At 33.4% G+C, this 24,448-nt stretch overlaps 3 protein-coding genes across 3 annotated transcripts; all 3 read left to right on the forward strand.

Annotated features, from left to right (window-relative positions):
* The first annotated feature begins 2,712 nt into the window (after positions 1-2,712).
* Positions 2,713-6,162, forward strand: LOC131612350 (frataxin, mitochondrial). The gene is made up of 6 exons (XM_058884145.1): positions 2,713-2,893; positions 3,126-3,365; positions 3,626-3,698; positions 3,971-4,018; positions 4,418-4,512; positions 5,781-6,162. Exons 2-6 carry the CDS (start codon positions 3,142-3,144, stop codon positions 5,908-5,910), a joined length of 570 nt encoding a protein of 189 aa, XP_058740128.1. The 5' UTR covers positions 2,713-2,893; positions 3,126-3,141; the 3' UTR covers positions 5,911-6,162.
* A 2,591-nt stretch (positions 6,163-8,753) lies between these two features.
* Positions 8,754-13,180, forward strand: LOC131609962 (zinc finger protein VAR3, chloroplastic). The gene is made up of 5 exons (XM_058881808.1): positions 8,754-9,244; positions 9,327-9,444; positions 10,810-11,093; positions 11,228-11,326; positions 11,407-13,180. Exons 1-5 carry the CDS (start codon positions 8,847-8,849, stop codon positions 12,920-12,922), a joined length of 2,415 nt encoding a protein of 804 aa, XP_058737791.1. The 5' UTR covers positions 8,754-8,846; the 3' UTR covers positions 12,923-13,180.
* Positions 13,181-13,994: 814 nt separating this feature from the next.
* On the forward strand, positions 13,995-16,536 carry LOC131609963 (probable lysophospholipase BODYGUARD 4). The gene is made up of 4 exons (XM_058881809.1): positions 13,995-14,712; positions 15,034-15,383; positions 15,547-15,743; positions 15,990-16,536. The coding sequence occupies exons 1-4, from the start codon at positions 14,277-14,279 to the stop codon at positions 16,306-16,308; spliced, it is 1,302 nt and encodes a 433-aa protein (XP_058737792.1). The 5' UTR covers positions 13,995-14,276; the 3' UTR covers positions 16,309-16,536.
* Positions 16,537-24,448: the final 7,912 nt, after the last annotated feature.

Consider the following 24,448-nt stretch of genomic DNA (forward strand, 5'->3'; position numbering starts at 1 on the left):
TTTTGACAGAGTTTTGCGAGGGAATACCCCTTCCAATAAACCACTAGGATATTAGCAAGGGGCTATCCCACGACATTTTACCCACTCCTGCTCCTGCAGTCTGCGTGTGCAGTTTGTGTTCCCCATGCTGTTTTTTACCTATCAACGCTCTAACGTCATTTCGTCATTCTCTTTGCAAAAACAGAGGCGATTTTCATCGCCACTCATCAAAACTCTTCAAACAATATTCATCAAAACTCGTTTGTGTTACATATCATTGAAATATTGGTTTATAAATTATATCACTGAAATGACTTATATCACTTATATGTTTGTTCTTCTTTATCATGTTTGGGGTTTATATCACTAAAATAGTTTCTTTTGATATTTTGTTTTTTTATTTGTTTTTCACTCAATCTTTTATATTTTTATGTTTTTTAATCTTCTTTTTCCTACTCAAATCTTTTAAATTTGTATGTATTTTATAAGCACACTGATGTTTAGTAAATACATATTTCTAAATACATATGTAAACATATTTATTCACTGAAGATCATGAAGTACAACAATTCAAGCTGTTTTTAATAATTTAATTAGCTACTTCAAAGGTTTATTTTAAAGTTATTTTAGAGAGTTTAATATAACAATTTATTTAATTTGTCAAAAAACACATCTTATCTTTATCAAGCTCCAGCTTCGTTTTCTAATTTGTAGTTCTTATAAGTCATTATAATTATTTATTGACATTATAAAAATAGTATATTCTCTCTCATTTTAAAATACTTATTTTATAACTCTATATTACATCATCAATAAGTGAAAAGAAATCTAATTTTTATACAATTATTTTTATAAATGGAAATTAGTTATAATTATTTTTTATATAATTATTTTCTTATTTTATAAGAAAATTATATAAAATATATAATTATTTAATTATATTTATAAACGAAAATAAGTTATGAATATTAACATCAATAAAAATTTTATAAACGGGAATAAGTTAAAAAAAATTATAAACGAAAAAGACTCTATCGTTGATACTATTATATTTATAAACGGAAAAAAGTTAAAGACTAAATACTCTCTTGATCAAATATACTAATATAAAAGTTCTTTTTATTTCTCATTTTAACAGTTGCACATTGTTTATCGTAATGAAGGTCCTTGCAAGCATAGATCTACGAGTAGATGTGAATGTATCTATGAGATACTAACGGTAGACTGTTCATTTTAATATCCATCTTTTAAATCTTTGTGTTGTTGATCATATATATTAATTCACTACAAAATTCATTTGTTACTAAATTGTAGAATCTTTCTAACAAAATCCGATTAACATTAAAGACTTAATACTCTCTTGGTCAACTATATTAATTTAAGAGTTCTTTTAACTTAAAAGTGGGTGCATACTATTATTCTATATTTGTAACTATATGAATGTTAATTAATTGAATAATGAATTCAAACTTTATAAATAATGATTTGATATTATATATATATATATATATATATATATATATATATATATATATATATATATATATATATATATATATATATATATATATAATTTGTTTAGATATTTATAATATTAAATAATAAATATAATTGTATAAAGAATAATGATATTCATGAATTTGTATAAGTTAAAATAATTTTGTATGGTGGTTTTGTGCTCAAATGTATATTGAAAGTAATATTTATATACAAAAAAATTACGTGAATTTAACTGATTAAAAATTTATCGCAGGTACATTTATTTGATATTATATATAATTTGTTTTGATATTTATAATATTAAATAATATAACTGTATAAAAAATAATGATATTCATGCATTTGCATAAATTGAAATAATTTTGTATGGTGGTTTTATACTCAAATATATATTGAAAGCAATATTTATATATAAAAAATTGTATGAATTTAACTGATTGTGTCCCGCTAAAAATTTATTTAAATAAACATGTAAATACTTTATTGATAGTGTCCCGTGAAAAAAATAAAAATTTTGACATTTAAAAATAAGAATTTTGTGTCTCAAATAAAAATAATTATTAATTAAAATAAAAACATTTAAAATATTATATTTATTGGTTCAGCTTTTTTATTAAATATTTTATTCATTAAACTAAGATAAATTGGGTGAGAGATACAGTTGAGAGAAACCTTTTTATTTTAGAATTTTTTTAAAAAAAAAAGGGTAATATAGGAAGTGTGCTGGACTTCTCTTTTATTTGTTTGATTTGTTTGATAGTAGATAGAATAGTAGATAGTAGATTTGATTCAAATGAAAGAGAGGAACGGAGAAATTTTAATAGGGAAATCAAATGGGAGGGGAAGTGGGAGATTTTAATTAGAATTTTTTCGTCCCACCAACTCCCAACCAAACACACCATAAAACAAAATCTCTTAGAGCATAATTATCGGTAGTAGTATTACATATTTATGCCATTGTGTGTCAGAAAATAATATTTTTTTAATTCAATTGGTGGGGTATCAATATACTATCGTTGCTGCAGAAAGCACCGTAGCATTAGTCTTTTGTTTCAATTATTTAATATATTAAATGTAAAGTTAGTGTATATTGTGTGATTAGTGGGACCCATTTTAGAGTTTTAGATGGATAGTATGGATATTTATAAATTTTAGTTGAGTGGTTTAAATAATTGAAAAGTGTTAAATAATATATTATATTAAGTGGGGTCCATTTATACCACCAAATTGGGTGGTATGGATGTGGATGCTCTTAGTTCTTCTCTCACGATCGCTACGCAGTCACCCCGAAGTCACAAACACCTTCAACTCTGTCCTCCGTCATTACATCACCAAACCCCCCTCTCATTCCTTCCAATTTCACTCTCAATTAACAATTAGGGCTTCATCTTTTTTCTCTTCTACTTTCTTCACAGTAAGCGTTACCAATTTCCCACTCTTTCGTTACCTGCATGCACACAACATGTTTGTAGACCGTTCTCCGTGAATTGTGTTTATAGAAAAGCTATACATTGATGAATTGGTTCCTCACATCAAAGAATAGACTTTTAAATCACAACTTTGATTCCACTTTTGCTTCTGGTTTATGTCCCTTCAAGGTGTTTGTTGTATGTTCTAAGAGAAAGTATTGATTTTTGTATTTACAGCTTAGGGAACCAAGCTATGATGGTCTCCAAGGTGCTTTTACAGAGAAGGCTCTTCAGGTTCTTGCAACAGTCAACACCCTCCTTATGCTCCTTTTCTTCTTCATCTTCTATTGATGGGTCTCCATTCCATTCTGTGAAAGCAACAGAAATCTCGGGTCTTTCAAGTTCTTTTAGAAGCTTCTGCTCTCAAAAGTCCAATCTTGTTGCTGAATCTCATGGCCCAGCACCTATTGATTACAGGTGTGCGACGGCACATCCTCATGTTTTTAAGTTCATATGCTCTCATTTGATTCATGAAAACTCAATGAATTTTAACTTCTAGCTATCTTTTTAGTTCATATTTGAATAATATTTCGGAAAATTCGAATGTTAATGCTGATTGTTAATGCCTTGCTGGCCATTAATGCTCAATGTTGATTGAAACCGGTGCTGTGTTTTGTTTATTCTTTCTAATGGATGGAGATGCTTTTGCTATTTGCTAATGATTAATGTGAACGCAGTTCCCTACTACAGGAGGCTGAGTTCCACAGACTGGCTGAGTCCACAATACAAGGCCTTCAAGAGAAATTTGAGGTATCAATTCTCTAGTTCCGTTTTGTGTTTTATAGGAGCTTAAATTTGTATTATATGACAATCTAGGTTTTGAACATCCATTACAAATTTTGCTTTGAATTTGATAACTGCCAACATTATTTGATAAATATGGAACTCTGATACAATTATGCTTAAAATTCAAATGGGTTTCAACAAAAATATAGACTTGACAGTGATAATGTATACATTTCATATTATTTAAGAGTTTATACTGGTATTGGTTATTATTTTGATTACTTGTTACTTGGCAGGACTATGGAGACTCTATTGACCTTGATGGATTTGACATAGACTATGGGGTGAGAATTTTTTTGGGGAGTATGTTTGTTATAGAAGATAGGTAGCAAGTAGCTAGAATTACTTGTTAAAAAAATATCCTACGACTTATGTATTTTACAAGGCAACACAGAAGTTATCTTGTTGTATAGGATTATTTCAAATAATCACATTGATAACTATGTAACCTTTTTTTTTTTTTTTACCGATGAAGCTCAGTAACATAGTTTAGTCTTTTACATTGATAACTTTATAACATTTTTTTTATCGATGAAGCTCAGTAACGTAGTAGTTTGATCTTTTGAAAATAAAATGCCTTCTTTTCCCTTTTAAGATTTTAAATAATTTATTCCTATTAGTTTTGTGGAGCGTCATCCATGTGCAGAAGATATAGTAACTGTTAACATAGCTTTCCTTTTCAGAATGATGTTTTGACTGTCAAACTTGGTGAGCTGGGCACCTATGTGTTGAATAAACAAACACCAAATAGACAACTTTGGCTGTCTTCGCCAGTGAGGTATTAGATTTATCTATGGTTTAGTTTCTTATTTTGGTTTTACTTTTTAGATGTGCAATCTTTTTTCTTTCAGGTTTTACTCGTTAGTCATCAGTATTCATAAATTACACGGCATGTGAATACTTCATAGAAAACTATGACTGTGTTGCTTAATTAATATTTCCTAGGGCATCATTATGTTTAAGAATGAACTGGAGAAAAGTCAATAATTGGAGAAAATGAATCAAATTGGTATCGTGAACAATCTTTAATCAAATAAGTTATATTATATGGTAATGGTTGTGTATTTATTAAGGATCCTTTGTAATTGTCTTTCTTGTCTTATTGGTGGAGAAGAAAGTAGCAAGGATTGGGAAATTTCTAGAAACTTTCCCTTTGGTTTAATCTCTGTTTGAAGTGTTCTCTTATAGTTATGGTGGGAGGAAACTGGAATATATGATATATTTTATGGCATGGTTCGTTTTTCATGTTTTTATTTAGGAGGAAAGTACCCACCACCTGTTATGTAAACTGAATCTGAGATCACGGAGGAGAGGGAGTATCATATTTAATATTTGCAATTTCATTAAAATATCGGTTTAATCCTTTGCATTAAGAGATGTTATTATCTTATTTTATGTAAAAACCTTTGTGAGAATGCACAAAAACTGTGCAAAAAGAAAACCTAGTCACTTAAGTTAGCCATGTAAACTTAAGCCTCTTGCAACTCTGCGCAACAGTCCTGTGTTCTGTTCGCGGGGTCTCCGTTTATGTGATCTATCCGTTTTCCATTCTCTATTTGCAGGGCTTTCTTTTCAGTTCTATAGAGAGGTTGCTAGGTGTTCTAATTCTCTGATAAAGCCATTCATCTTCCTTTTTCCACTCATTTCTGCAAATGCTCTTCCTTCTCTACACATTTCATTCTTCTTCCCTATTTTTGTATGTGTGTTTGTGCTGTGCTCTGTTTCTTCTCTGTTTGGTGTTTTGTATTTGCTATTTGGAGCTGTTTTTAATTTGTGATACTTCGAATTTTGTATGATTTTAAGGCTTTAAGCTTTTTTATATTTATTTATTTCAAGTGAAATACAGTTTGATTTGTTAGGACGATATTTTGCTATTTTATTTTGCTTGTCTTCTTAGTCTGCTTTGCTTAAACTAGATGGACATCTAACATTGGGCAAAATAGGTATAATAATCAAAATGTGACTTGTATATATATATTATATATTGATCTCTACTAGTTCTACATTCTCTTGCACCTGTCTTAAAGCCTCCCATCTCTTTTGCAGTGGTCCGTCTAGGTTTGATTGGGATCAGGATACTAAAGCTTGGGTTTATAGGCGAAACAAAGCAAAGTTATATAAAATTTTAGAAGATGAGTTGGAGCAGCTCTGTGGCAAACCTATTGTTCTTTCCTAAGCTGTTGAAATTGTGGTATCTAATCTTGATTTGATATTTAAAAAGGAAATAATTGGACATGTTGAGATAATCATTTGGCGTCAAATGTAATTTTAAGCAGTTTTTGTTCCTTTGCCACCATTTACTCTATAAATTAAACCAGTTCTTTTACAGTCATTAAGTGATTGTATCTTCTAAATAATCAGCTCTATATAGAATTCATGTAGAAACATATTGCCATTAGTTTATTGTTCTAAAGTATTACATTTGCAATGGGCATTGTTGTTGGGTACTACTAGTGAGTTAGCATCTAATTTGAGGTTTAGATGTGCTTGATTTATTGTTATGGCTTCCTCATATTCCTTCAAACAGCTTGTGCAAAATGCAACCACCATCCTTTGTTGATTTACTAATTCTAGAAACTGGGCAACTGTTTGCTAGCTCTGTGGAGGCTTTTGTTCTTCTTCGTGTCCCTCTCACATCACATGTAGAAGTAGGATGTTTGACTTCAAAACAGGTTAATAGCTTTTAGCCATATTGGTGTGTTTTCCTTGAAGTTTAATTCCAACTTATACTGTGGACAAAAATCAATTGTTAATTTCATGCTGCATGGTTAATTTATTTGACTAAAAAACTATTGGAATATGTTTGGACGTTGTAATTAGAAAATTTTAAATTTTAATAATTTTAATCAATTCAAATGATTTAATTAAAATCTATTTATTTTTAAATTCTTTTGTTTTGATAGAGTAAAATTTGAAAAACAGAAACTAATTTGTAATTTTAGAAAATTTGAAAAGATTGATTTGTAAATTTTGAAAATTATTGAGAATTTATTTACAATTATTTGAAAATTTTGAGAGTAATAATATAAAATTTATCTTGTAAAATTTAAAATATTAATAATAAATGATTTAACATGTTGTATTATATAAAGTGAAATAAAATTTCCAAAATTTTTAATATTTGGTGTTGTTTAGAAACTTAATAAAATATTTCAAATTCTTTTATCATTTAACAATTTTCTATATTTTTTATTCGAACTAAAAATTTTGGTCAAATTATTTTAAATATTAAATAAAATCATTTTCGCTTTTAAAATTATTCAAAATATACTCTGTTTCTGCTGATAAATAAAGATGTCCAAAATAAATTATTTTATATTAAATTTATTTAAAACTAAAATCAATTCTAAAAAGATGAACACTCTTAAATTTAAATACATGGATGCTTTCATTCAATGAAACAATGATATCAAATCATGTTATATTTAAATATAAATTTAATTAATATGCATTGACGGCGTAAAAATATTTTATATTATTTTTTATTTAAAGTTTTTAATTTTATTTTAATTTTTTAAATAATATATTTGAATGAATATGATATATTGATAATATAAAAAAATTTATACTGAAAATGCATAGTAATTAAATTTTTTTATATAATTTTATTTTAAAATTAATTAAAATTTAAATTAATGTACCGTAAGAAATTTGATATTCAACTAAAAAGGATAGAATTTATCTTTTAAAAATTGGGTTTAATGGAGATGCACTAAAGTGTAAAAAAAAAAAATTTCTGTCATCCAATAGAAATATATCAATCTGCCATATCATATAAGTAACTTAAAATTTTCAATCCAACTTGGCAGGATACATGATTGTTATTTAAGACAAATTTTGTTTGGTAATACAGATGCAAGATATTTGTCAGATCCACACACTGCAATATTATGGAGATCTCAAAACAAACACTTGTAGCAATTTCTTTAAATTATGCTAAAGTAATTGTCTTTCATGAAGCAAACAAAGAGTGTAGATGGTTACAATCAATAACTCGACATATCCAAGGAGCGTCTGATTTACCAATTGATAATAATCAAACAATTTTATATGAAGACAGTGTTGCGTGTGTTATCTAGATGAAAGAAGATTAAATCAAAAGTGACAGAACCAAGCATATTCCTCCAAAGTTCTTCTCTTTCACAGAAGAACTAAAAAACACAGAGATTGATGTTTAATATATTCGTTCGAGTGTTAATGCAAAAGATCCATTCACAAAGATATTCACTACATCAATTTTTAAAAAACACGTACAAAATATTAAAATATGTCACCTTAAAAATCTTTTAAGAACTAAATATGTTCGGTTGAGGGGAGCATTATTTTTTCCTTATTAAAGTTTTTATTCAAGATAAACTTTTTCTAATAAAGTTTTTAACTAGACAACATTTCTTACCATAAGATTTTCTTCGACATGACAAGACTTTAATAGAGAACCGTAAAAAATATTTCAAAAGTTTTTAACTAGACAACATTTCTTCCCATAAGATTTTCTTCGACATGACAAGACTTTAATAGAGAATCGTAAAAAATATTTCAAAGGAGGAATGTTATAATAAATAAAAAATTATTTATTATTATTTAAAAATATCTATTTTAATTTCAAACTTAAAATAATAATGCCAATTATTTATTATAGTGATCTAATATATTAAATTAAAAATAATAAATATCAATTATTACATTATTGTAATAATTATATTTTTTAGTAGTATAAATACCCATGAATACATACACTAAATTTGTTTGAATGATACAAGAGATATCATCATTCTTTTCTCTTAGTTTGAGTCATATCATATAATCAATCATACATACATTTTTTATAGTATTATATAACTAAATTATATAACTGAATTAGTAAAATTATATCATTAAATTAGTTTACAAGTATAAAGTTTAATTCAAATATTTGATTTTCCTCATTATAGATATAATTTCTCATTTAATCAATTTTTTAATAAAGATGTTGAGAAATAAGCTATTTTATATTAATTAAAACTAAAATCAATTCTAAAAATTATCGGCAAATTCCGTGCTTTGTTCGTAAAACTTCAGAGTGTAATTGAGTAGCAGCTTCGGCCACCAACAGATTCTCATCCTCCGACTAAAATGGGCGCCGCCGCCCCAAGGTTCATCTTTATCCTCCGCCACAACCTCCGCCTCTTCCCTCCCACCTTCTCTTCCCATTTTCGCCGCCACCACCGCGCTATCTTTACTTCCACTTCCTCTCCATTTTCCTCACTAACTCCTTCTCCTTCTCCTTCTCTCACACCCAAACTCAAACTCAAACCCAAAGCCTCCCAACACTTTCACACCCAACCTTCATCTTCCCTCGGTGGAACCCACCACCCATGGCCCGAATTTTCCAGATTTTTCGCACACATCTCCTCCGCCGGCTACACATCCACTATTCCTCCCGCCGATTCCTTTCTCCCTCCCGCTGAATTGTCGCAGGCCGAGGTCTGTTCCTGCTTGGCTTTCGCCCGAGATAGACCCAACCTTCTCAGGTTTGTGTTTCTGAATTTCATTCTTTGCTCAATGATTTTTTTTGTTGTTTTTTTCTCATTGAATTGAAATTGATTTCTATAGGTTGCTTTCTATGAGAGACGTAGCTGTTGTGGTTGAACATGGCACCCCCTTTCTGTTCCCGGATTCTGAGGATTCCGTTTCGAAGATGAAGTCTTTTGTATTCAACGGTGACTCCACTGTTAGTGCTATCTACTGCTATATTCTTCTATTTTGCTAGCTTCTCATATTACTATAAGTTCATACTTATTTGTGTTTTAGTTGATGCCTTTGGTTGTTAATGTTGTTCTTGATAAGATGCAATTGTTACTTGAATAGTTGAAACAATTGAATGAATAAATGGAGTAAAAAATCGGATTCTGAGCTTTTGGTTTCATTTCCATTTTGCTGAAATATTGTTTTTATAGACAATGAAGTAAAGCTTGTTTGCCTTCAATTGGTGTTTGGTCTGATAATGATTCATTTTCATTTCTCATCCATAGGTTTGTTTAAGAAACATAAACCTTCAGACTTTTCCACTATGTAATATTTATTTTAGGGTGTGTCTGTTTTTAAAATTGTTATATATATTTATAACTATTTCGAATTCTGAGTTCTTTGTCTTATGTTTGAAATATTGTATGCAATTTTTATTTCCATATTTTGTAATGGGGAATGGGGTATGACATATCTAGATTACAGGTTACATATGTCAGTTTCTTTTAGTTCCTTCATCTTGAATCTTCTGGATCAGACTTAGCTTTAGCAATAAGTTATCTTTTAGGCTATGTTTGGGAGGTTAGGAGGGGAAAGAAGGACTTTAGGAAAAAGGAAGAAAAGACAAGTCCCCCTCCTCCAACTTGAAATGGAGGCTTATTTTTCTTCATAATACAAAATCTCTCGAATACGAAGAAACTCAAAAAATGTATTGGAGATGGAATTTGAAGGGCAAAGCTAAGTTCTTCAAATCCTTTCAATGTTTCTATAACTCTCTTAAAAAAAACGTGAGCATTTTTTTTTTTCATTCTCTACAAAAATAATCTCAAATAAGGTGAAAGATTTCTATCCCTTTTCCTCTCCTCCTAAAGCTCTTCCCTACCCTCTAAATTCCCAAACCGAGTCTTTGGTTCTGTTGGCTTTTCTCTTACTAAATGTGGTTGCTATAGTTTTTTAACAAAATTTACCGCTATAGCCAAACTCAAAGTTCGTCACTGATCTTTTTACATTCCTATTATTTGTATCATTTATTGAACACCTTAGCTTCAGAACAATACATTTGGTGTATAGAACCAGAAAATAGAAAGTAATTCAAAAAATCACTTGGTGGTTGGAAATTCTGACTATGTAACCTTTTCTAAAATCCATATTTGTCTTGGGTCTCAAATGCATGGAATGAAGAAACGTGGAAAGTGCCTGAAATCCTGAATATCTGTTTAAATTTTCTTCTCATACTAAACTATTTAAGAAACATTATGCATACTGTATGGAACATAACACCGTCTTTACACCCAATTTCAACTCTTTACCTGTTTATTTTAGAGGTTTTTGATTTGTGCTTGATATGCAGGCCTTGGACACTAATAAAGCCAATATGGTTGATCTAATGAAATTTCTTCTGAGTTACGCAAGCAACTGCTCGGTCTCGTCAGAAAGGAACAGTCTCTATAACAGAAATCTTGTTGAATCCTCCGTCCGAAACCTATTTGGTGAACTTTTCAAGCTGAGTTATAGTGCACCTGGACCTAACTCTTTTGATTCAGTGCAAAATCAAATCCCTGCCGGTAGATTTGGGCATACAGCGCCTCCTGGACAAAACATTGAAATGAAAAGGGGTGATTGGATTTGCACAAGGTAATTTTGTTAATTATTTCAACTTTTTCCGAGTCCCAAGGTGATTTTAAATCAAATGATGTGATTATTTTTGTTTTACAAGCATCATATAACGTTCTGATGAGTTAACATCGCCTTTTTCTAATATTGAGCAGGTGTAATTTTATGAATTTTGCAAGAAATGTTAAATGTCTTGAATGCGAGGAAGCAAGGCCAAAAAGACAACTGACGGGAGGAGAATGGGAATGTCCTCAGTAAGTATTTTCCTCCCTCTGAAACTTTTTCCCTCTTACCTTTGATGTAGACATCCAATTAACATGATTTTCATTTTAAGGTGTGATTTCCATAATTATGGGAGGAATGTAACTTGCTTACGTTGTGATTGCAAGAGGCCTGGACAAATATCTTTGGGTTCCACCGATACCACGTCACATCCAGGGTATGGTAACGGAAACAATTATAATCCTTCAAATATTGATGCTAGGTTAGCCGCTAATGAAGAAAAGGCTCAACGTTGGTTTAACAAGGTTTCTCAACTGGATAACAATTCTGATATTAACAGTGTGGCAGACGATGAAGATTTTCCGGAAATAATGCCGTTAAGGAAAGGAGTTAATAGATTTGTTGTAAGCACAAGGAAAACTCCATTAGAGAGGAGGTTGACCAATGCTCAATACAAGAGAAACTTGGGAAATAATGATACTCCTGGAGTTGAGGATTTTAGATCTGGGGAATCAGTCAAGTCTCACAATACTCTGGATGATATTCTAGGTCGCTCAACCGGCCTTCCTCAATCTGACCATAAAAATATGGGTGCTGAGCAAAATTTTAGTAGCGAAAGGTCACCTTCAATTGGTAGTAATACTTCCCATTTCAACGATGTTAAAGGGAGTAACACTCCTACTCTTCCCCCCTTTCCATCATATGCCAGTACTGGTGACACTGACCGGACACAACTTTCTAATAACTCTTCAATTGAAAATATCATTAAGGATAAGGAGAAAGAGCAAGCTGTAAAATCGGATAGATGGTTTAGAAAGATTGCGGAGATGAATGATGTTCAAGATATAACAAGTGCAATATCCGATGATGATTTCCCTGAAATAATGCCGATGCGTAAAGGAGAAAACAGATTTGTTGTTAGCAAGAAAAAAGACCGGTCCTTGACAACACCGGCATATAAGAGGCGTTTGGCCATGGAGCAATCTGGAAATACCAACTTTGTCCCTTTCGTACCCTTCCCCCCAGATTACTTTGCCAAAAAGGACAAGCCACAGGCAGATGGAACAGACTCAACAGATAGGTCCAATGTTGAATCATCCTCAGTACCTGAACCGGCTGAGATGTCGAGTGACGCTAGAGCTAGACCCGAACAGAGGCCAGAACCTACTGATCAGAGTTCAAATAATAATAATAATCATGTTATCTCTAGCTATGGAGCTACAAGCAGTGGAAATTCAAACCTGAGTTTCAGTCAAGATAGTGTGCCAAATTTGACAGAGAAGTCATCCACAAGTTCGGCATCTGAGAACCATAGTGTTGGAACAGAATGGACAGGAAAGAGTTTAGAGGGGTCGGCGGTCAGGGAACCGGATCCTTTAGACATGTCAGAGGAGGCGAAAGCAGAGAGGTGGTTTCGTCGAGTTGCTCAGATAAAAGATATTTCTGAGCTCAGTCAGATTCCAGACGAAGATTTTCCCTCAATAATGCCTATGCGTAAAGGGGTGAACAGATTTGTTGTGAGTAAGAGGAAAACACCATTGGAAAGGAGATTGACATCTCAGCAGTATAGAAGAAATCTTCCAGTTGTGAGCTCAGATCCTGTTAAGAAAGAAAATGAAGGTAGCTGAAGAGTAGTGCCGTTATTGTTTGATTTATTTTTCATGGTCTTGTTAAGGTTTACAGGCAATTATACAAAAGGAAAATGAAGATGATGGAAAACATTACAATAAAACATTATGGTTGATATCTGTAAGAGAATTTTGACATAAATTATTTCTCTATCGCTGTTGAGGCTCCTTTGGTTTACAAGTATCATATTCACATTGGGGACTAGCTTGTTATATTCAGAAATAAGTGATGCATGGAAACCAATTTTATAATGTTCAGTTTTTCTATTTTGATTCTAGAAATATAAATACTATTTAAGATTATATGGTCAAACGAAGTTTATTTTCAAGTATATATGCTAATGTTGTCTAAGATGTAAATTTAACTATTGAACTGAGAAAAATTAAGACTGTTTTTCTAGTTTTGAATGAAATTTGATGTTTTTGATTAGTGAGTTTGAACAGCAAGTTGAAGATTAATTCACTCAACAGTATTATGATGTTTTTTTTTTTTTTTTTTTGACAAATAAACTTATTAGTTGGAGCCAAATAATTTGAAATATTCTCAAAGAAGTCAACAAGAAAAAAATCTCTAAATAAATTGGGAGAACTAAATATTCATTTTATTAACATACCGTATAATTTTTAAAGTGTTTCCTTCAAACTATTTTTAAAGTCTTATTTAAAGACACAAATAATATTTGGAAAAAAAATTAATCTAATATTTATAAATAATGGTATTATAGAATTTAATAGATAGATAGATACAGACGAATCATGTAAAGATATTTTACACAATTATTGTAATTTGTTTGATATGTTTACTCTTATTTTAATTTTTTTTAAAAGGAATATATGCTTATGATGTATTGATTGTGTAAATATTCTTACACTGATTATTATTGGTTTGAAAAAAAAATTGTACTCTATTTTGGTAAAGAAAACTTCATAAGCCTTTTTGACCGTTCATTTGAAATCAAACGGTTGATATTACACTGTCAATTTCACACGGTTAACCAATTTAAGATGTCGATACAGATGAAAGGTGTGCCAGGCGTGTACAACAACGTAAACAAACAACAATGTTGTTGGCTATTTCTCAATGTCTTCAAACACACGAATTGAATGCGGCTAATATCCTGCTACGTGCCCCAACCTCAATCACCATTTCATATATTCTTTCTATCCCAATAGCAATTCTACAACTGTTCACTTTCCAATGCCCTCACGTCCTCTTCCTTACATACTTTTCTTAAGTCTTTGTCTCCTTCATCTACTTTTCATGTAAACTAACATTATTCATGCATGTTTAGTTTCACTTTTTTTTTCATAAAAAAGTAATTGTAAATAGATTAAACTAGAATCTTGCTTCCTAATGTCGCTAGCAGTTTCTTCCTCGCCCAAAAAATGGATGACAAATTGTGTTATGGTTCTCAACTCACTGTTATGTTACGTTGTTTTCCTTTTCTTTGATTTTCTAGATGCTGTTTTATGTGTTGTCTATAGATACCTTGATGAGCGTATTGAAGGTGTGGCCTCTCCTTGTTGTTGCTCTAAATGGAAGAGACAGAAGAACAAGACTATGATGATTGATGATGGTCTTTCAGATAGTTTGTATGAGAGGAAGAACGTGTTCAGAGAAATGGGTTTGCTTCAATTTAGGAGAAAACAGGAAGATTCCAATGGAAAATGTGGTGGAAGGAAAGTGAATAGTTGGTCTGATTGTGGGTGTGACTCTTGTCTTTCATGGGTCAATGCTGATGATGATGATGACTATAAACTTCATTTTGTTGTTAAGGAACCCTTCATAGGTATAGTAATTGTACTAGTTAGGCAGAGTTTTAAAAAACTGTCGCGGTCGGATTGCGGTCGCGTAAAGACTTTTGCAATTCCGGTCAGTGTTGATGCTATGCTGATTGTTGTTGTCGCGCTGTGAATTAATCACAATTTGTTCTTTAACATAAAACTGGTGATAACGGTATCGACATCTGGTGATACCGTTTTGTCGCGGTCATTTCCGCAGTCGCGGACCGTTTTTTAAAACCTTGGGCCATGTTTGAGTTAACCTATTTGTGGCCCTTTTATGTACTCTTATGTGTAGCTAATATTGTGGTCAATTTTATGTTTTACAGCTACTGGTGAAAATTGCAGGGATGAGCCTTGTGAGAATGTGATATTCTTGCATGGATTTATGTCTTCTTCCTCATTTTGGACACAGACAGTGTTTCCATGTTTCTCTGAAAATGTAAATCATAACTATAGATTGATTGCCATAGACCTGTTGGGGTTTGGAAAGAGTCCTAAGCCAAGAGATTGTTTGTACACTTTGAAGGATCATGTGGAAATGATTGAGAAATCAGTGGTTCAACCATTGGAGTTAGGTAGTTTTCATCTGGTTGCACACTCTATGGGGAGTGTAATTGCATTGGCTTTGGCTGCTAAGTATACCAATTGTGTAAAATCAATTACCCTTGTTGCACCTGTAAGTACCTTAGACCTAAACTAGATAATTGCTTTCATGATTTCAGAATTGGACTGCTATGAATCAAGTTGAATTTGTGTTATTTTTTTTAGCACTTGCATTATGCAGTCAAAATAAGTGTTTTTATATTTTGTGTGTGTGATGCTTGTGGTTTTGGTGGCAGCCATACTCTTCTTCTGAGGAAAAAGATGCTTGTTTGAAAGCACTTGAAAAGTTTGCTGGAAAGAAATTGTGGCCAATGTTATCAGCAGGATCTTCATTTATGTCATGGTATGAGCATTTGAGTCGAACTGTTTGCCTTATCTATTGCAGAAATCACAGGATATGGGAGTGGATTCTAAAGTTCATTACTCGAAAGAGGTAATAGCCATTTATTGAAAGACTAATGTAAAAGACACCATATATTTACAGTTAGCTGCTAAGGACTCGACAGAGACACGTAATATGACACTGACTCTGACACGTTGACATCAGTAATAATTTGAGAAAATTGAATAATTGAGTTTAACTACATGTTTTGATATAGTGTCAGACGTCGAACACGCCTTCAATCTGAAGTGTTGATGCTATAAAGTCTATAATGCATTTCCTCTTACCTTTTTCCAGGGATCTTAGTTTCTTGATCACAGACATGACAAGACATACTCATCAATCTGCTTGGAATTCCATGCATAATGTGATATGTGGAGGAACAAAATTCATGGATAGTTACTTGAAAATTTTGACAAAAAGTGGAGTTAGAATAAATGTTATACAAGGTGATAGAGATCAAGTTGTCCCTATGGAGTGCATCAGGGAGTTAAAGTTGAAGGCTCCAAATGTTGAAATTAACATAATTCCAAATGCTGACCATAGCAGTATGCTATTAGGCAGAGAGAAGAAATTTGCACAAAGTTTGGAGCATATATGGACCTCTTCTTGTTGAAAGAAGCTAGTTCAAGTGGTCAAAAATGAGAATTTCTTTTTGGGAATTAGGATACATGAAATTTTTGGTTTTCTTGAATTAAGATATATGTTGATTGAGAAATCAAATAAAACAAGAAAGATTATACCAAAATAATTGCAATATCATGCTAGAATATACAATGTTTCAGTGGAATGAAATAAGATTAGATAATGGAATGAAAGCAAATCATCCAAAAATCCTTTGAATTTCTTGTTGTATGAATAAAAGGAAATGATCTAAAATCTTTCAATTCTTTTTATTTTATCTTCTTTTTTTTCTTTAAGTTTTCTTCTTCCTTCTTTTCTAAACTCTCAAATTAAAATTTAAAAAAATAACTTTTAAGGTTGACTTATTGGTGAAAGTTTGAATTTTTAGAATATGTTCCTTTCACAGTTTTATGTTGAAACTATGTATCAGCAAAAAAATTGTTTTGGATACAAATGAACGATGAGATTAATTCTCTGAATTAAGCAAAGGTTAGTACCAAGATTTTATTTTAAAAAAAACTTAAAAGAATGTTGTTGGTTCCTAAACTAGCTTTTGCTGATTCATGATAGTTAAAAATACCGATAACATATACAAGTTTATGTTTTTTTAAACAAGAAATGAGAATTTAAAATGTCACATTCAAAATTATAGAAAATTTCTTCACCCACCTCTCAACCTTCTTGCCCACCCCTGGTGAATTTACCACAATACCCCTTGTTTCGGAAGTTCATTTTCGAAACTGTACTTTTTTTCTTAAAAAAGGTGTTTTCGGAAATGAACTTCCGAAAACGTGTTTTTTTTAATATAAAATATTGATTTCGGAGATGCATCTCCGAAATAAAGTTACTTTTTCAGAAAATGTGGTGTTTCGGAAGTTCATCTCCGAACGCACCCCCCTTGGGGAATTCGGAAATGAACTTCCGAAAATATGTCTGGACAGAAGAAAATGAAAAACAACAACAATTCGCTTTATTTAATCGGGTGAAGATTACAACGATAATATTACATATAATTAAAGTTACATATTGTTGATCACAGGTAGGTGGGGATGAGTCAACATTTTGATAACATCGTCCGCCGATCTTAGAAGTTCCGCGTCCAACTCGATCGGGCCTTTCGAAGAAAATCGGTCGAACGTTGTCCACATAACCGCCAAATCTTCGTCGTTCTTGATCTCAAAAGGTGTGAACTTAATGCCTCCCTCGTCGTTAAGCGATGGCGAGCGGTACTCGAGCTTGACAACCTTTCGATTCTCGGGATAGTGCAAAAGCGTGTTGAGCGACGGTATCAACTCCGCAAACGGCGTGTCGCGCGAGAAGCGAAATTGGAACGGCATCGGGTAGCCGGTTTCAAAGTAGACGAATGCTAGGTGGGGGTAGGTTTGTGTCATTTGTGTTTTGTGGTGTGGAGAGGATGAAGAAGAGTGTGTATTTATAGACTTATTGGAGCATTGATGGCCTAACAAACCTTATCCTGCCTCAGGGGACATTTCGGAAATGAACTTCCGAAAATAGGAGGCAGACTAGCATATTTCGGAAGTTCATTTCCGAATTATGCAGAAACAGACATAAATTTTGCATTTTGTTGATTGCTTAGTGTGTTGTCTAAATTGAACATATGGAATTGACATTAACCATAAATTAGACAAGCAAGTCATAAAACATAATTATATTATACATGTATTGAATCGGTCCGATTTTACCTGATAAACAACAATACATACAAAAAATGATCCGGAACAAACTAAAATTCACCGAACCAATCGGTGGATCCTAAGTCCAAAATAGGCTCATTCTTCGACCGCTCTCTATTTTGCTCGCGCTCTTGGCTCATCATTTCTTCAAACTCCGCCATTCTTGAAACAAAAGGATCCGGCCAAGTCTCCGCCTTATTTGAACGATGTGCGGTCCATTGACAACAAGTAGCCGGTATAGGACACCCCTGTTTCAAAAACACTTGGACGAAGTGCCGCGATCGTAGATACCCGATGCATATGATTCGGCCCGACGAGTCCAATGGCGGTCGACTATGAAGTGGAAAGAAAGTCTCACTTAGTCCAAACCTCGTCAAATCGACGCATACAATATCATATGCACTTGCTATGAGATGACCCATATCGGGGAATGACATCCACTTCGAGACCGGAGCGATACCGGTAAGTGGTGGAACAAGTGAATCATGAATTTTTGCAAACTTTTCTTGATTTTCATATAGTCGGCCGTAGATATCCCGATACGAAGTCAACTCCGCAAGAAGTTCCCGTCGGACTAAAGTGTGATTATTTTCCCCTTTACCGAGCAAACCCGCAACGGCCCGATATCCACAATTGTCGTCTCCTCCAACATCAACGATGTTATCGATATATTTGTGCATAAAAAGTGGCATCTCATCAATGTAGACAATGGGTGATTTTTTTATCGGCGGTGTGCGAGGTGGCTTCGAAATACGGGCACCTTTGTTACCACTACTCTTGGACTTAGGTGTCTCATGAATTTCCGGTAACGATGCATCAACATGTTCAAAGTAGGAAGGAGATCGTTTTGTTGATGTGTCATCTTGTGTAATTTTGGACTTTTTCGGTCCACCTTTAGTCTTAACCGGTTGAGATGGCGGTTTCAAATCGGTGGTCTCCGGAAATGCGATCTTTCGCAATTGTTCTTTTATGTGCATTTTGGAGTCATTTTCTTTCGGCGGGTCAAAATCATCAAAACGAAGTTTCTTCCAATGGTCGGCTACCTCATCCATGCGTATGGGTGAATTCAAATTCTTTTTTTTTTGCAAGTATACAAGCACATGGTAGGCCGTATGTCTTTCTAATCGTGCACCCACATAATGAACTATCCGGCCCCGTCGTCTTCGACCGCTTAGCTTCATGAAACAAAAAATTCAAACCCGTTCGAGATATGTTGTAAATCAATTGGGAGAATAGAACTTGCCCTTTAAACCGGTGTTCCATAACCGTCTTGCTCCGACCGAACGATGTTTGAATTTCATTGTGTTGATTTTCAAGCATTTGGTTCACGGTGTCCCATCCCCGACACAAATCTCCCTTGCTATCACCCAACCACCTCTTGAAGACCGCATGTGCGGATTCAACTCGGTTAGTCGTGGTGCAACCAATATGTCTAACTCGATTTGTCCAAGCGCACACGACTTTTTCTCTAACTTTGTCAAGAATGGTGGATTCGACATAATGACAAAAAGTCTTAAGGGAACCACACAATAACCTAAAGTGTACCAATTTCTCGGTATACACATCTTCGGAGTAGGCATCCAAAATTTCCCTCCATGCCGCCATTATCCTATCAACCACAACACCGGCTTTAACAACTTTACCGTTTTCATCCGGCCTATCTTTTGTCCCAACCGCGGGTTTCAACTTGCTTCTCACGTTGCAAGTTATGTGATACCGGCAAAGTAAAGCGGTAGATGTCGGGAAGACGGTATCGACCGCATTCATCAAAGCATTGTCCCGGTCGGTGACAATGACGTTTGGCATAACCGCTTGATCAACTAACAAAGACTTGCAAATTCCCAAGGCCCACGTAAAGTTGTCTTCTTTTTCACACTCCAAAAAAGCAAACCCCACCGAATAAGTCTTGTCCGTCGAGGTAACACCGACTATCTCTAGAAGCGGAAGCCTATACTTGTTGGTCTTGTACGTCGAATCCATCACAAGAACGGTTGGAAATGTGTTGAATAATTTGATACTTTCGGGATGAGTCCAAAAAATATCACGCACCGTAACTTTGTCCTCGGAGGTTCGGAAGCTTGAAACATATTTGTTATCGCCTAGTAGTTTCAAAAGTTGTTGCATTTCCGACCGAGGACCCATATTCAACACTTTGAGATTGTGCCGTTCATTGTAAACTTGCTTGATATTTGAAACGCTATCCGGTTTCTTACGCTTCAAATCGGCAAGTATGTTGCGAGGCGCCACTTTGACTATCGTTAAGTCCGATATCACATTCACTACGCCAAATTTAATCTTTAACAGCACCCCTACTAAAGCGCTTCTAGTAAAAAGCGCTCTTATAGGTTGCACTAAAAACAAAATAAAAAAACACGCTAAAAAAGCGCTCTTAAAGGGGGGGGGGGGTATGAGAGCGCTTCTGAAAAGCGCTGTGGTAGGGGGGGTGTATGAGAGCGCTTTTGAAAAGCGCTTTGGTAAGGGGGGGGGGGTATGAGAGCGCTTTTGAAAAGCGCTTTGGTAAGGGGGGGGTATGAGAGCGCTTTTCAAAGTGCTGCTATAGGGGGGTTTAATGAGAGCGCTTTTTGCTAAAAAGCGCTGGTATAGACCAGGCTATGAGAGCGCTTTTCAGAAGCGCTTTAGTAGCCTTTATTAGTAAAAGTTAAAAACAAAAACACGCTTTCACTTTCTCACTTTCTCTCTTTCGTTTTCTTTTTATTTACTGTTTCTCACTTTCTCTGCAACCTCCGCCGTTCACAGCCACCATCGTTCGTCCCTCCGTCGCCAGCCACCACCGTTCGTCCCTCCGTCGCCAGCCACCACGAGCAACCTCCGCCGTTCTTCTTCCTTTCAGATCCAAAACACACGAGTTTATGGTGAGTTGAGGTTCGTGTTGTTGCTGAGTTCGGTTTCGATTCTGAATCTACAAACCAAAACCGGGTGAGACCTTTCTGAGTTTATTTCTTATTCTCTCTTCCTCTCTCAAATTTCTGAAGGGTTTGTTTGATTAGGAAAGTGATGAACAAATGTTTGGGTTTGATGAATGTTTGTCTGGTTATGTTTGATGATGATTTGTGAATGGTTTTGTTTCTGATGAATGGTTTGCGTGTATGAGAAAGATGAACAATTAGGGTTTTGGTTAGTGTTTGCGGCTGTGTATTGTGATTGTTGTTGGATGAATATGAACAATGTATTTACAGTTTCTGGAGAGGTTTTTCGAAGATGATGAACAGAATTTTTTTTAGGGTTTTTGGTTGTTGGCTCTACGGCTCTACGGCTGATTTTTTTTAGGGTTTCTGGTTGTTGGCTCTACGGCTCTACGGCTGATTTTTTTTAGGGTTTTTGGTTGTTGGCTCAATTGACTTGTTCTTTTATCAAAAACTATTTTTATGTGCATGTGGTTGTTAATTGATTTCTTATAAATTGGTTTCTGTTCTGGTATAGCACTATTTTTATTAACTATTTTGTCTTTTGTTCGGAGATGAGGAAATTTTTGGTTGATAGAGAAAATATTGAGAATGTGAATGTTGTGTAAATAATCACGTTTTTCTATTGTAGGTTGAGCTTCAAACAGTGGATGGACTGGTAAAGGATAGAACACAATGTGCCCCTGCCGATTATGTTCCACAGAATAAGAATCAAGTAATGTACCCCGAAGCTAAGTCTTCTGTGGCAGGATCGTTCGGGGTACAGTTATTTGATTCATATTCTGTGACACAATACAACATAGCTCAGGTGACTACTGGTTCTCCACTAAAGCATCAATACAACATAGCTCCAGATAATACAGGAAGCGTACATTGGCTGCATAAGAACTCGGAAGTTGTTTCCCATTTAGTTGTTTTGGTTTAGAAATATGTGAATTGGTTTAGTTGTTTTGGTTTATAAATATGTATATATGTATTTTGATTTACATTAATGGTATATAATATAATACTTTTTTGTATATAATCGATATCGATTATAATGGTATATATCGATTTGAAATGATAAATTATAGGTTCATGAAAAAATACTGCCAAAAAATAGTAAATTACAGGTTCTAAAATATTGCTGCCAAAAGTGCAGGTTTAGAAATAATAAAAAGCATAAAAAAAAAAAAAAAAAACGCAACATACGAAAGCGCTTTTGAAAAAAGCGCTCTTATAGGGGTTCCTACCAGAGCGCTTTTTCTTGAAAAGCGCTCTTAAAGGGGGGCCTACAAGAGCGCTTTTTCCAGAAAAGCGCTCTTATAGGGGGGGTCTACGAGAGCGCTTTCAGAAGCGCTTTTGTTACCTACGCCAGCGCTGGCTTTCACAGCGCTTTTAAGCGCTTTTAAAGCCCAAAAAAAGCGCTTTTAAAGCCCCAGCGTGTTGTAGTGATTCCTCTCTTCGTGGGACAAACGACACGCCATTGGATGTCCGTGTAACTTGACATCCAAGGCATGATTATGCATTCCACAAATTACGGTTAACCGCCACAAATCATCAACCCTCCGAGTAGCACGCAACTTAAAGGGACACCCGCACTTTCTCGACCCCGTGTCCTCGTGTTTTAGCACCCGGTTTGATTGTACATAGCTACCACCCCGTTCGCAATTCAAAACAACGAAAGCTTTCCGCCTACTATTTCCGTTGTCCGACCTTAAAATAACAATTGCAAATCCATTTTTGTTAGCTTCCTTCCGAACCCAATCAAGCAATTGTTCGCGATCGCCGAAGCTCCGATCAATTGTAAAATGTTGCCGAACATCGACCGCATTGATCATAGGAGTAACGTCAATAACCGGATCGTTATTATCGTTGACAATTTCTGGAACTAATACTCCATCGTCTTGCACAATGTTGTCCGGATGCACCATACCTAACAAATGAATAAATTATCAAAAGTTGGCCAAAACTGTTTTTTTTTACTGCCAGGCCTATTTTCGGAAGTTCATTTCCGAAATATGTTAGGTAACATATTTCGGAAATGAACTTCCGAATTATATCAGTATTCAGCAGAATTTTGTTGAATCAATGTAGTGAAATAGGGAATGAAATAAGTGATGTTTACCTGAAATTGTAGCTTTCTATGCTCCCTTTAACGTGATCAACGGTTTGAAACTTGATTTTAGGACGAAAAATGGATGGAGATTGATTGGGTTTTGGAGAGGGTTTGGAAAAGTGTTGGAGAAAAATGATGAAATAGTGAAGGAGGGAAATTTGTATATGCAGAAATATTTTCGAAAATGAACTTCCGAAAATATTAACGGTTTTGACATTTTCGGAGGTTCTTTTCCGAAGACAAAAAAATTCAAAAAAAAAAGCGCTTCGGAAGTTCATTTCCGAAGCAGGGGTAGTTTTGGTTTTTCGCTGGGGGTGACCCCCATAGGGAGGTGGCTAAAGAAATTTTCAAATTATATTTGGCAGCTTCCAATTTTTTTTTTAATTCTTAAATTGTCCATGAATAAATTTATGAATAAATTTAGGGTGACAAGAACAAAAATGTTGATAGATTTGTTAAAATTTCGGTACTAAATTTCTGGTAATGCATTTATAAATTTTTGGTATGAAGTTTTTCAAAATAACTTTTTTTATACTGTCAAAAATTTACCTAAATTCTCGGTAGTGCAAATATTTTTTTTTATCAAAAATGCACAACCATATTTTTCGAAAAAATCAGCAGAAATTTCTAAAAAAATCCAATATTTCTTGAAATTTCTCATAAACGCGTAAATAAATTTGTAAGGACATTAGAGTAATAGCATCCATCATTGAAGGGTGTCAGATATAATTTTGAGAATGATGGCTGACCCAAACCATTTAGATGTCTTATTCTATTTTAACAATACGGCCCATAATAAATTAAAATATAAAAAATAATTTTAATTTTAAATAGCATATAAACTAAGAAAAAGAAAAAATTATTTAAAACTATTTCAACAACTGTAACTATAATTATCGTATCTTTTATGTCATTTGAATTTTTCTATTTTTTAAATCGTTACTAACTCGTAAAATCAATTGAATTCAATTTATATTACAAACTTTATGGTGCGTTTGATTTGCAAAATAATAAGTACTAGACAAAATACTACATAACAGTATAACAATAAAAGATAATTCTTTGTATTATAATGTGTTTGATAATTGGGGCACTGGATAACTTTTTTTCATCTTTTATGTTTGATAAATTTTAATATTTAATACAATTATATAATTTTTTATATAATATTCATTATTAATATATAAAATATGATATCTTTATAGTTTTTGATAATTTATGTTTGAGACAAAAAGTTGTCTTATGGTTTGTTGAAGGACAAAAATTCAGTTTTTGTTCGGTCCCCTACCTAACACATGTTTTTTTTTTCTTCAGTTTCCTAATTAATTTTTGCATTAAATAGGATACAAGAAAAATTATCATGTTAATTCCCTATTTTTTAACAAATCAAACCTACTCTTAATATTAATATACATT

The sequence above is a fragment of the Vicia villosa genome, linkage group LG6 (genome assembly GCF_029867415.1).
Source record: "Vicia villosa cultivar HV-30 ecotype Madison, WI linkage group LG6, Vvil1.0, whole genome shotgun sequence".
In the NCBI taxonomy this organism is placed as follows: Eukaryota; Viridiplantae; Streptophyta; class Magnoliopsida; order Fabales; family Fabaceae; genus Vicia; species Vicia villosa.

Coding starts and splice junctions, on each gene's coding strand:
- LOC131609962 (XM_058881808.1), top strand. CDS start 8,847: ATGGGCGCCGCCGCCCCAAGGTTCATCTTTATCCTCCGCCACAACCTC. Junction 11,094..11,227: donor GGTGATTGGATTTGCACAAG/GTAATTTTGTTA, acceptor AATATTGAGCAG/GTGTAATTTTATGAATTTTG. Junction 11,327..11,406: donor GGAGAATGGGAATGTCCTCA/GTAAGTATTTTC, acceptor TTTCATTTTAAG/GTGTGATTTCCATAATTATG.
- LOC131609963 (XM_058881809.1), top strand. CDS start 14,277: ATGTCGCTAGCAGTTTCTTCCTCGCCCAAAAAATGGATGACAAATTGT. Junction 15,384..15,546: donor CAATTACCCTTGTTGCACCT/GTAAGTACCTTA, acceptor TTTTGGTGGCAG/CCATACTCTTCTTCTGAGGA. Junction 15,744..15,989: donor AAGTTCATTACTCGAAAGAG/GTAATAGCCATT, acceptor ACCTTTTTCCAG/GGATCTTAGTTTCTTGATCA.
- LOC131612350 (XM_058884145.1), top strand. CDS start 3,142: ATGATGGTCTCCAAGGTGCTTTTACAGAGAAGGCTCTTCAGGTTCTTG. Junction 4,019..4,417: donor GATTTGACATAGACTATGGG/GTGAGAATTTTT, acceptor TTTCCTTTTCAG/AATGATGTTTTGACTGTCAA. Junction 4,513..5,780: donor TGGCTGTCTTCGCCAGTGAG/GTATTAGATTTA, acceptor TCTCTTTTGCAG/TGGTCCGTCTAGGTTTGATT.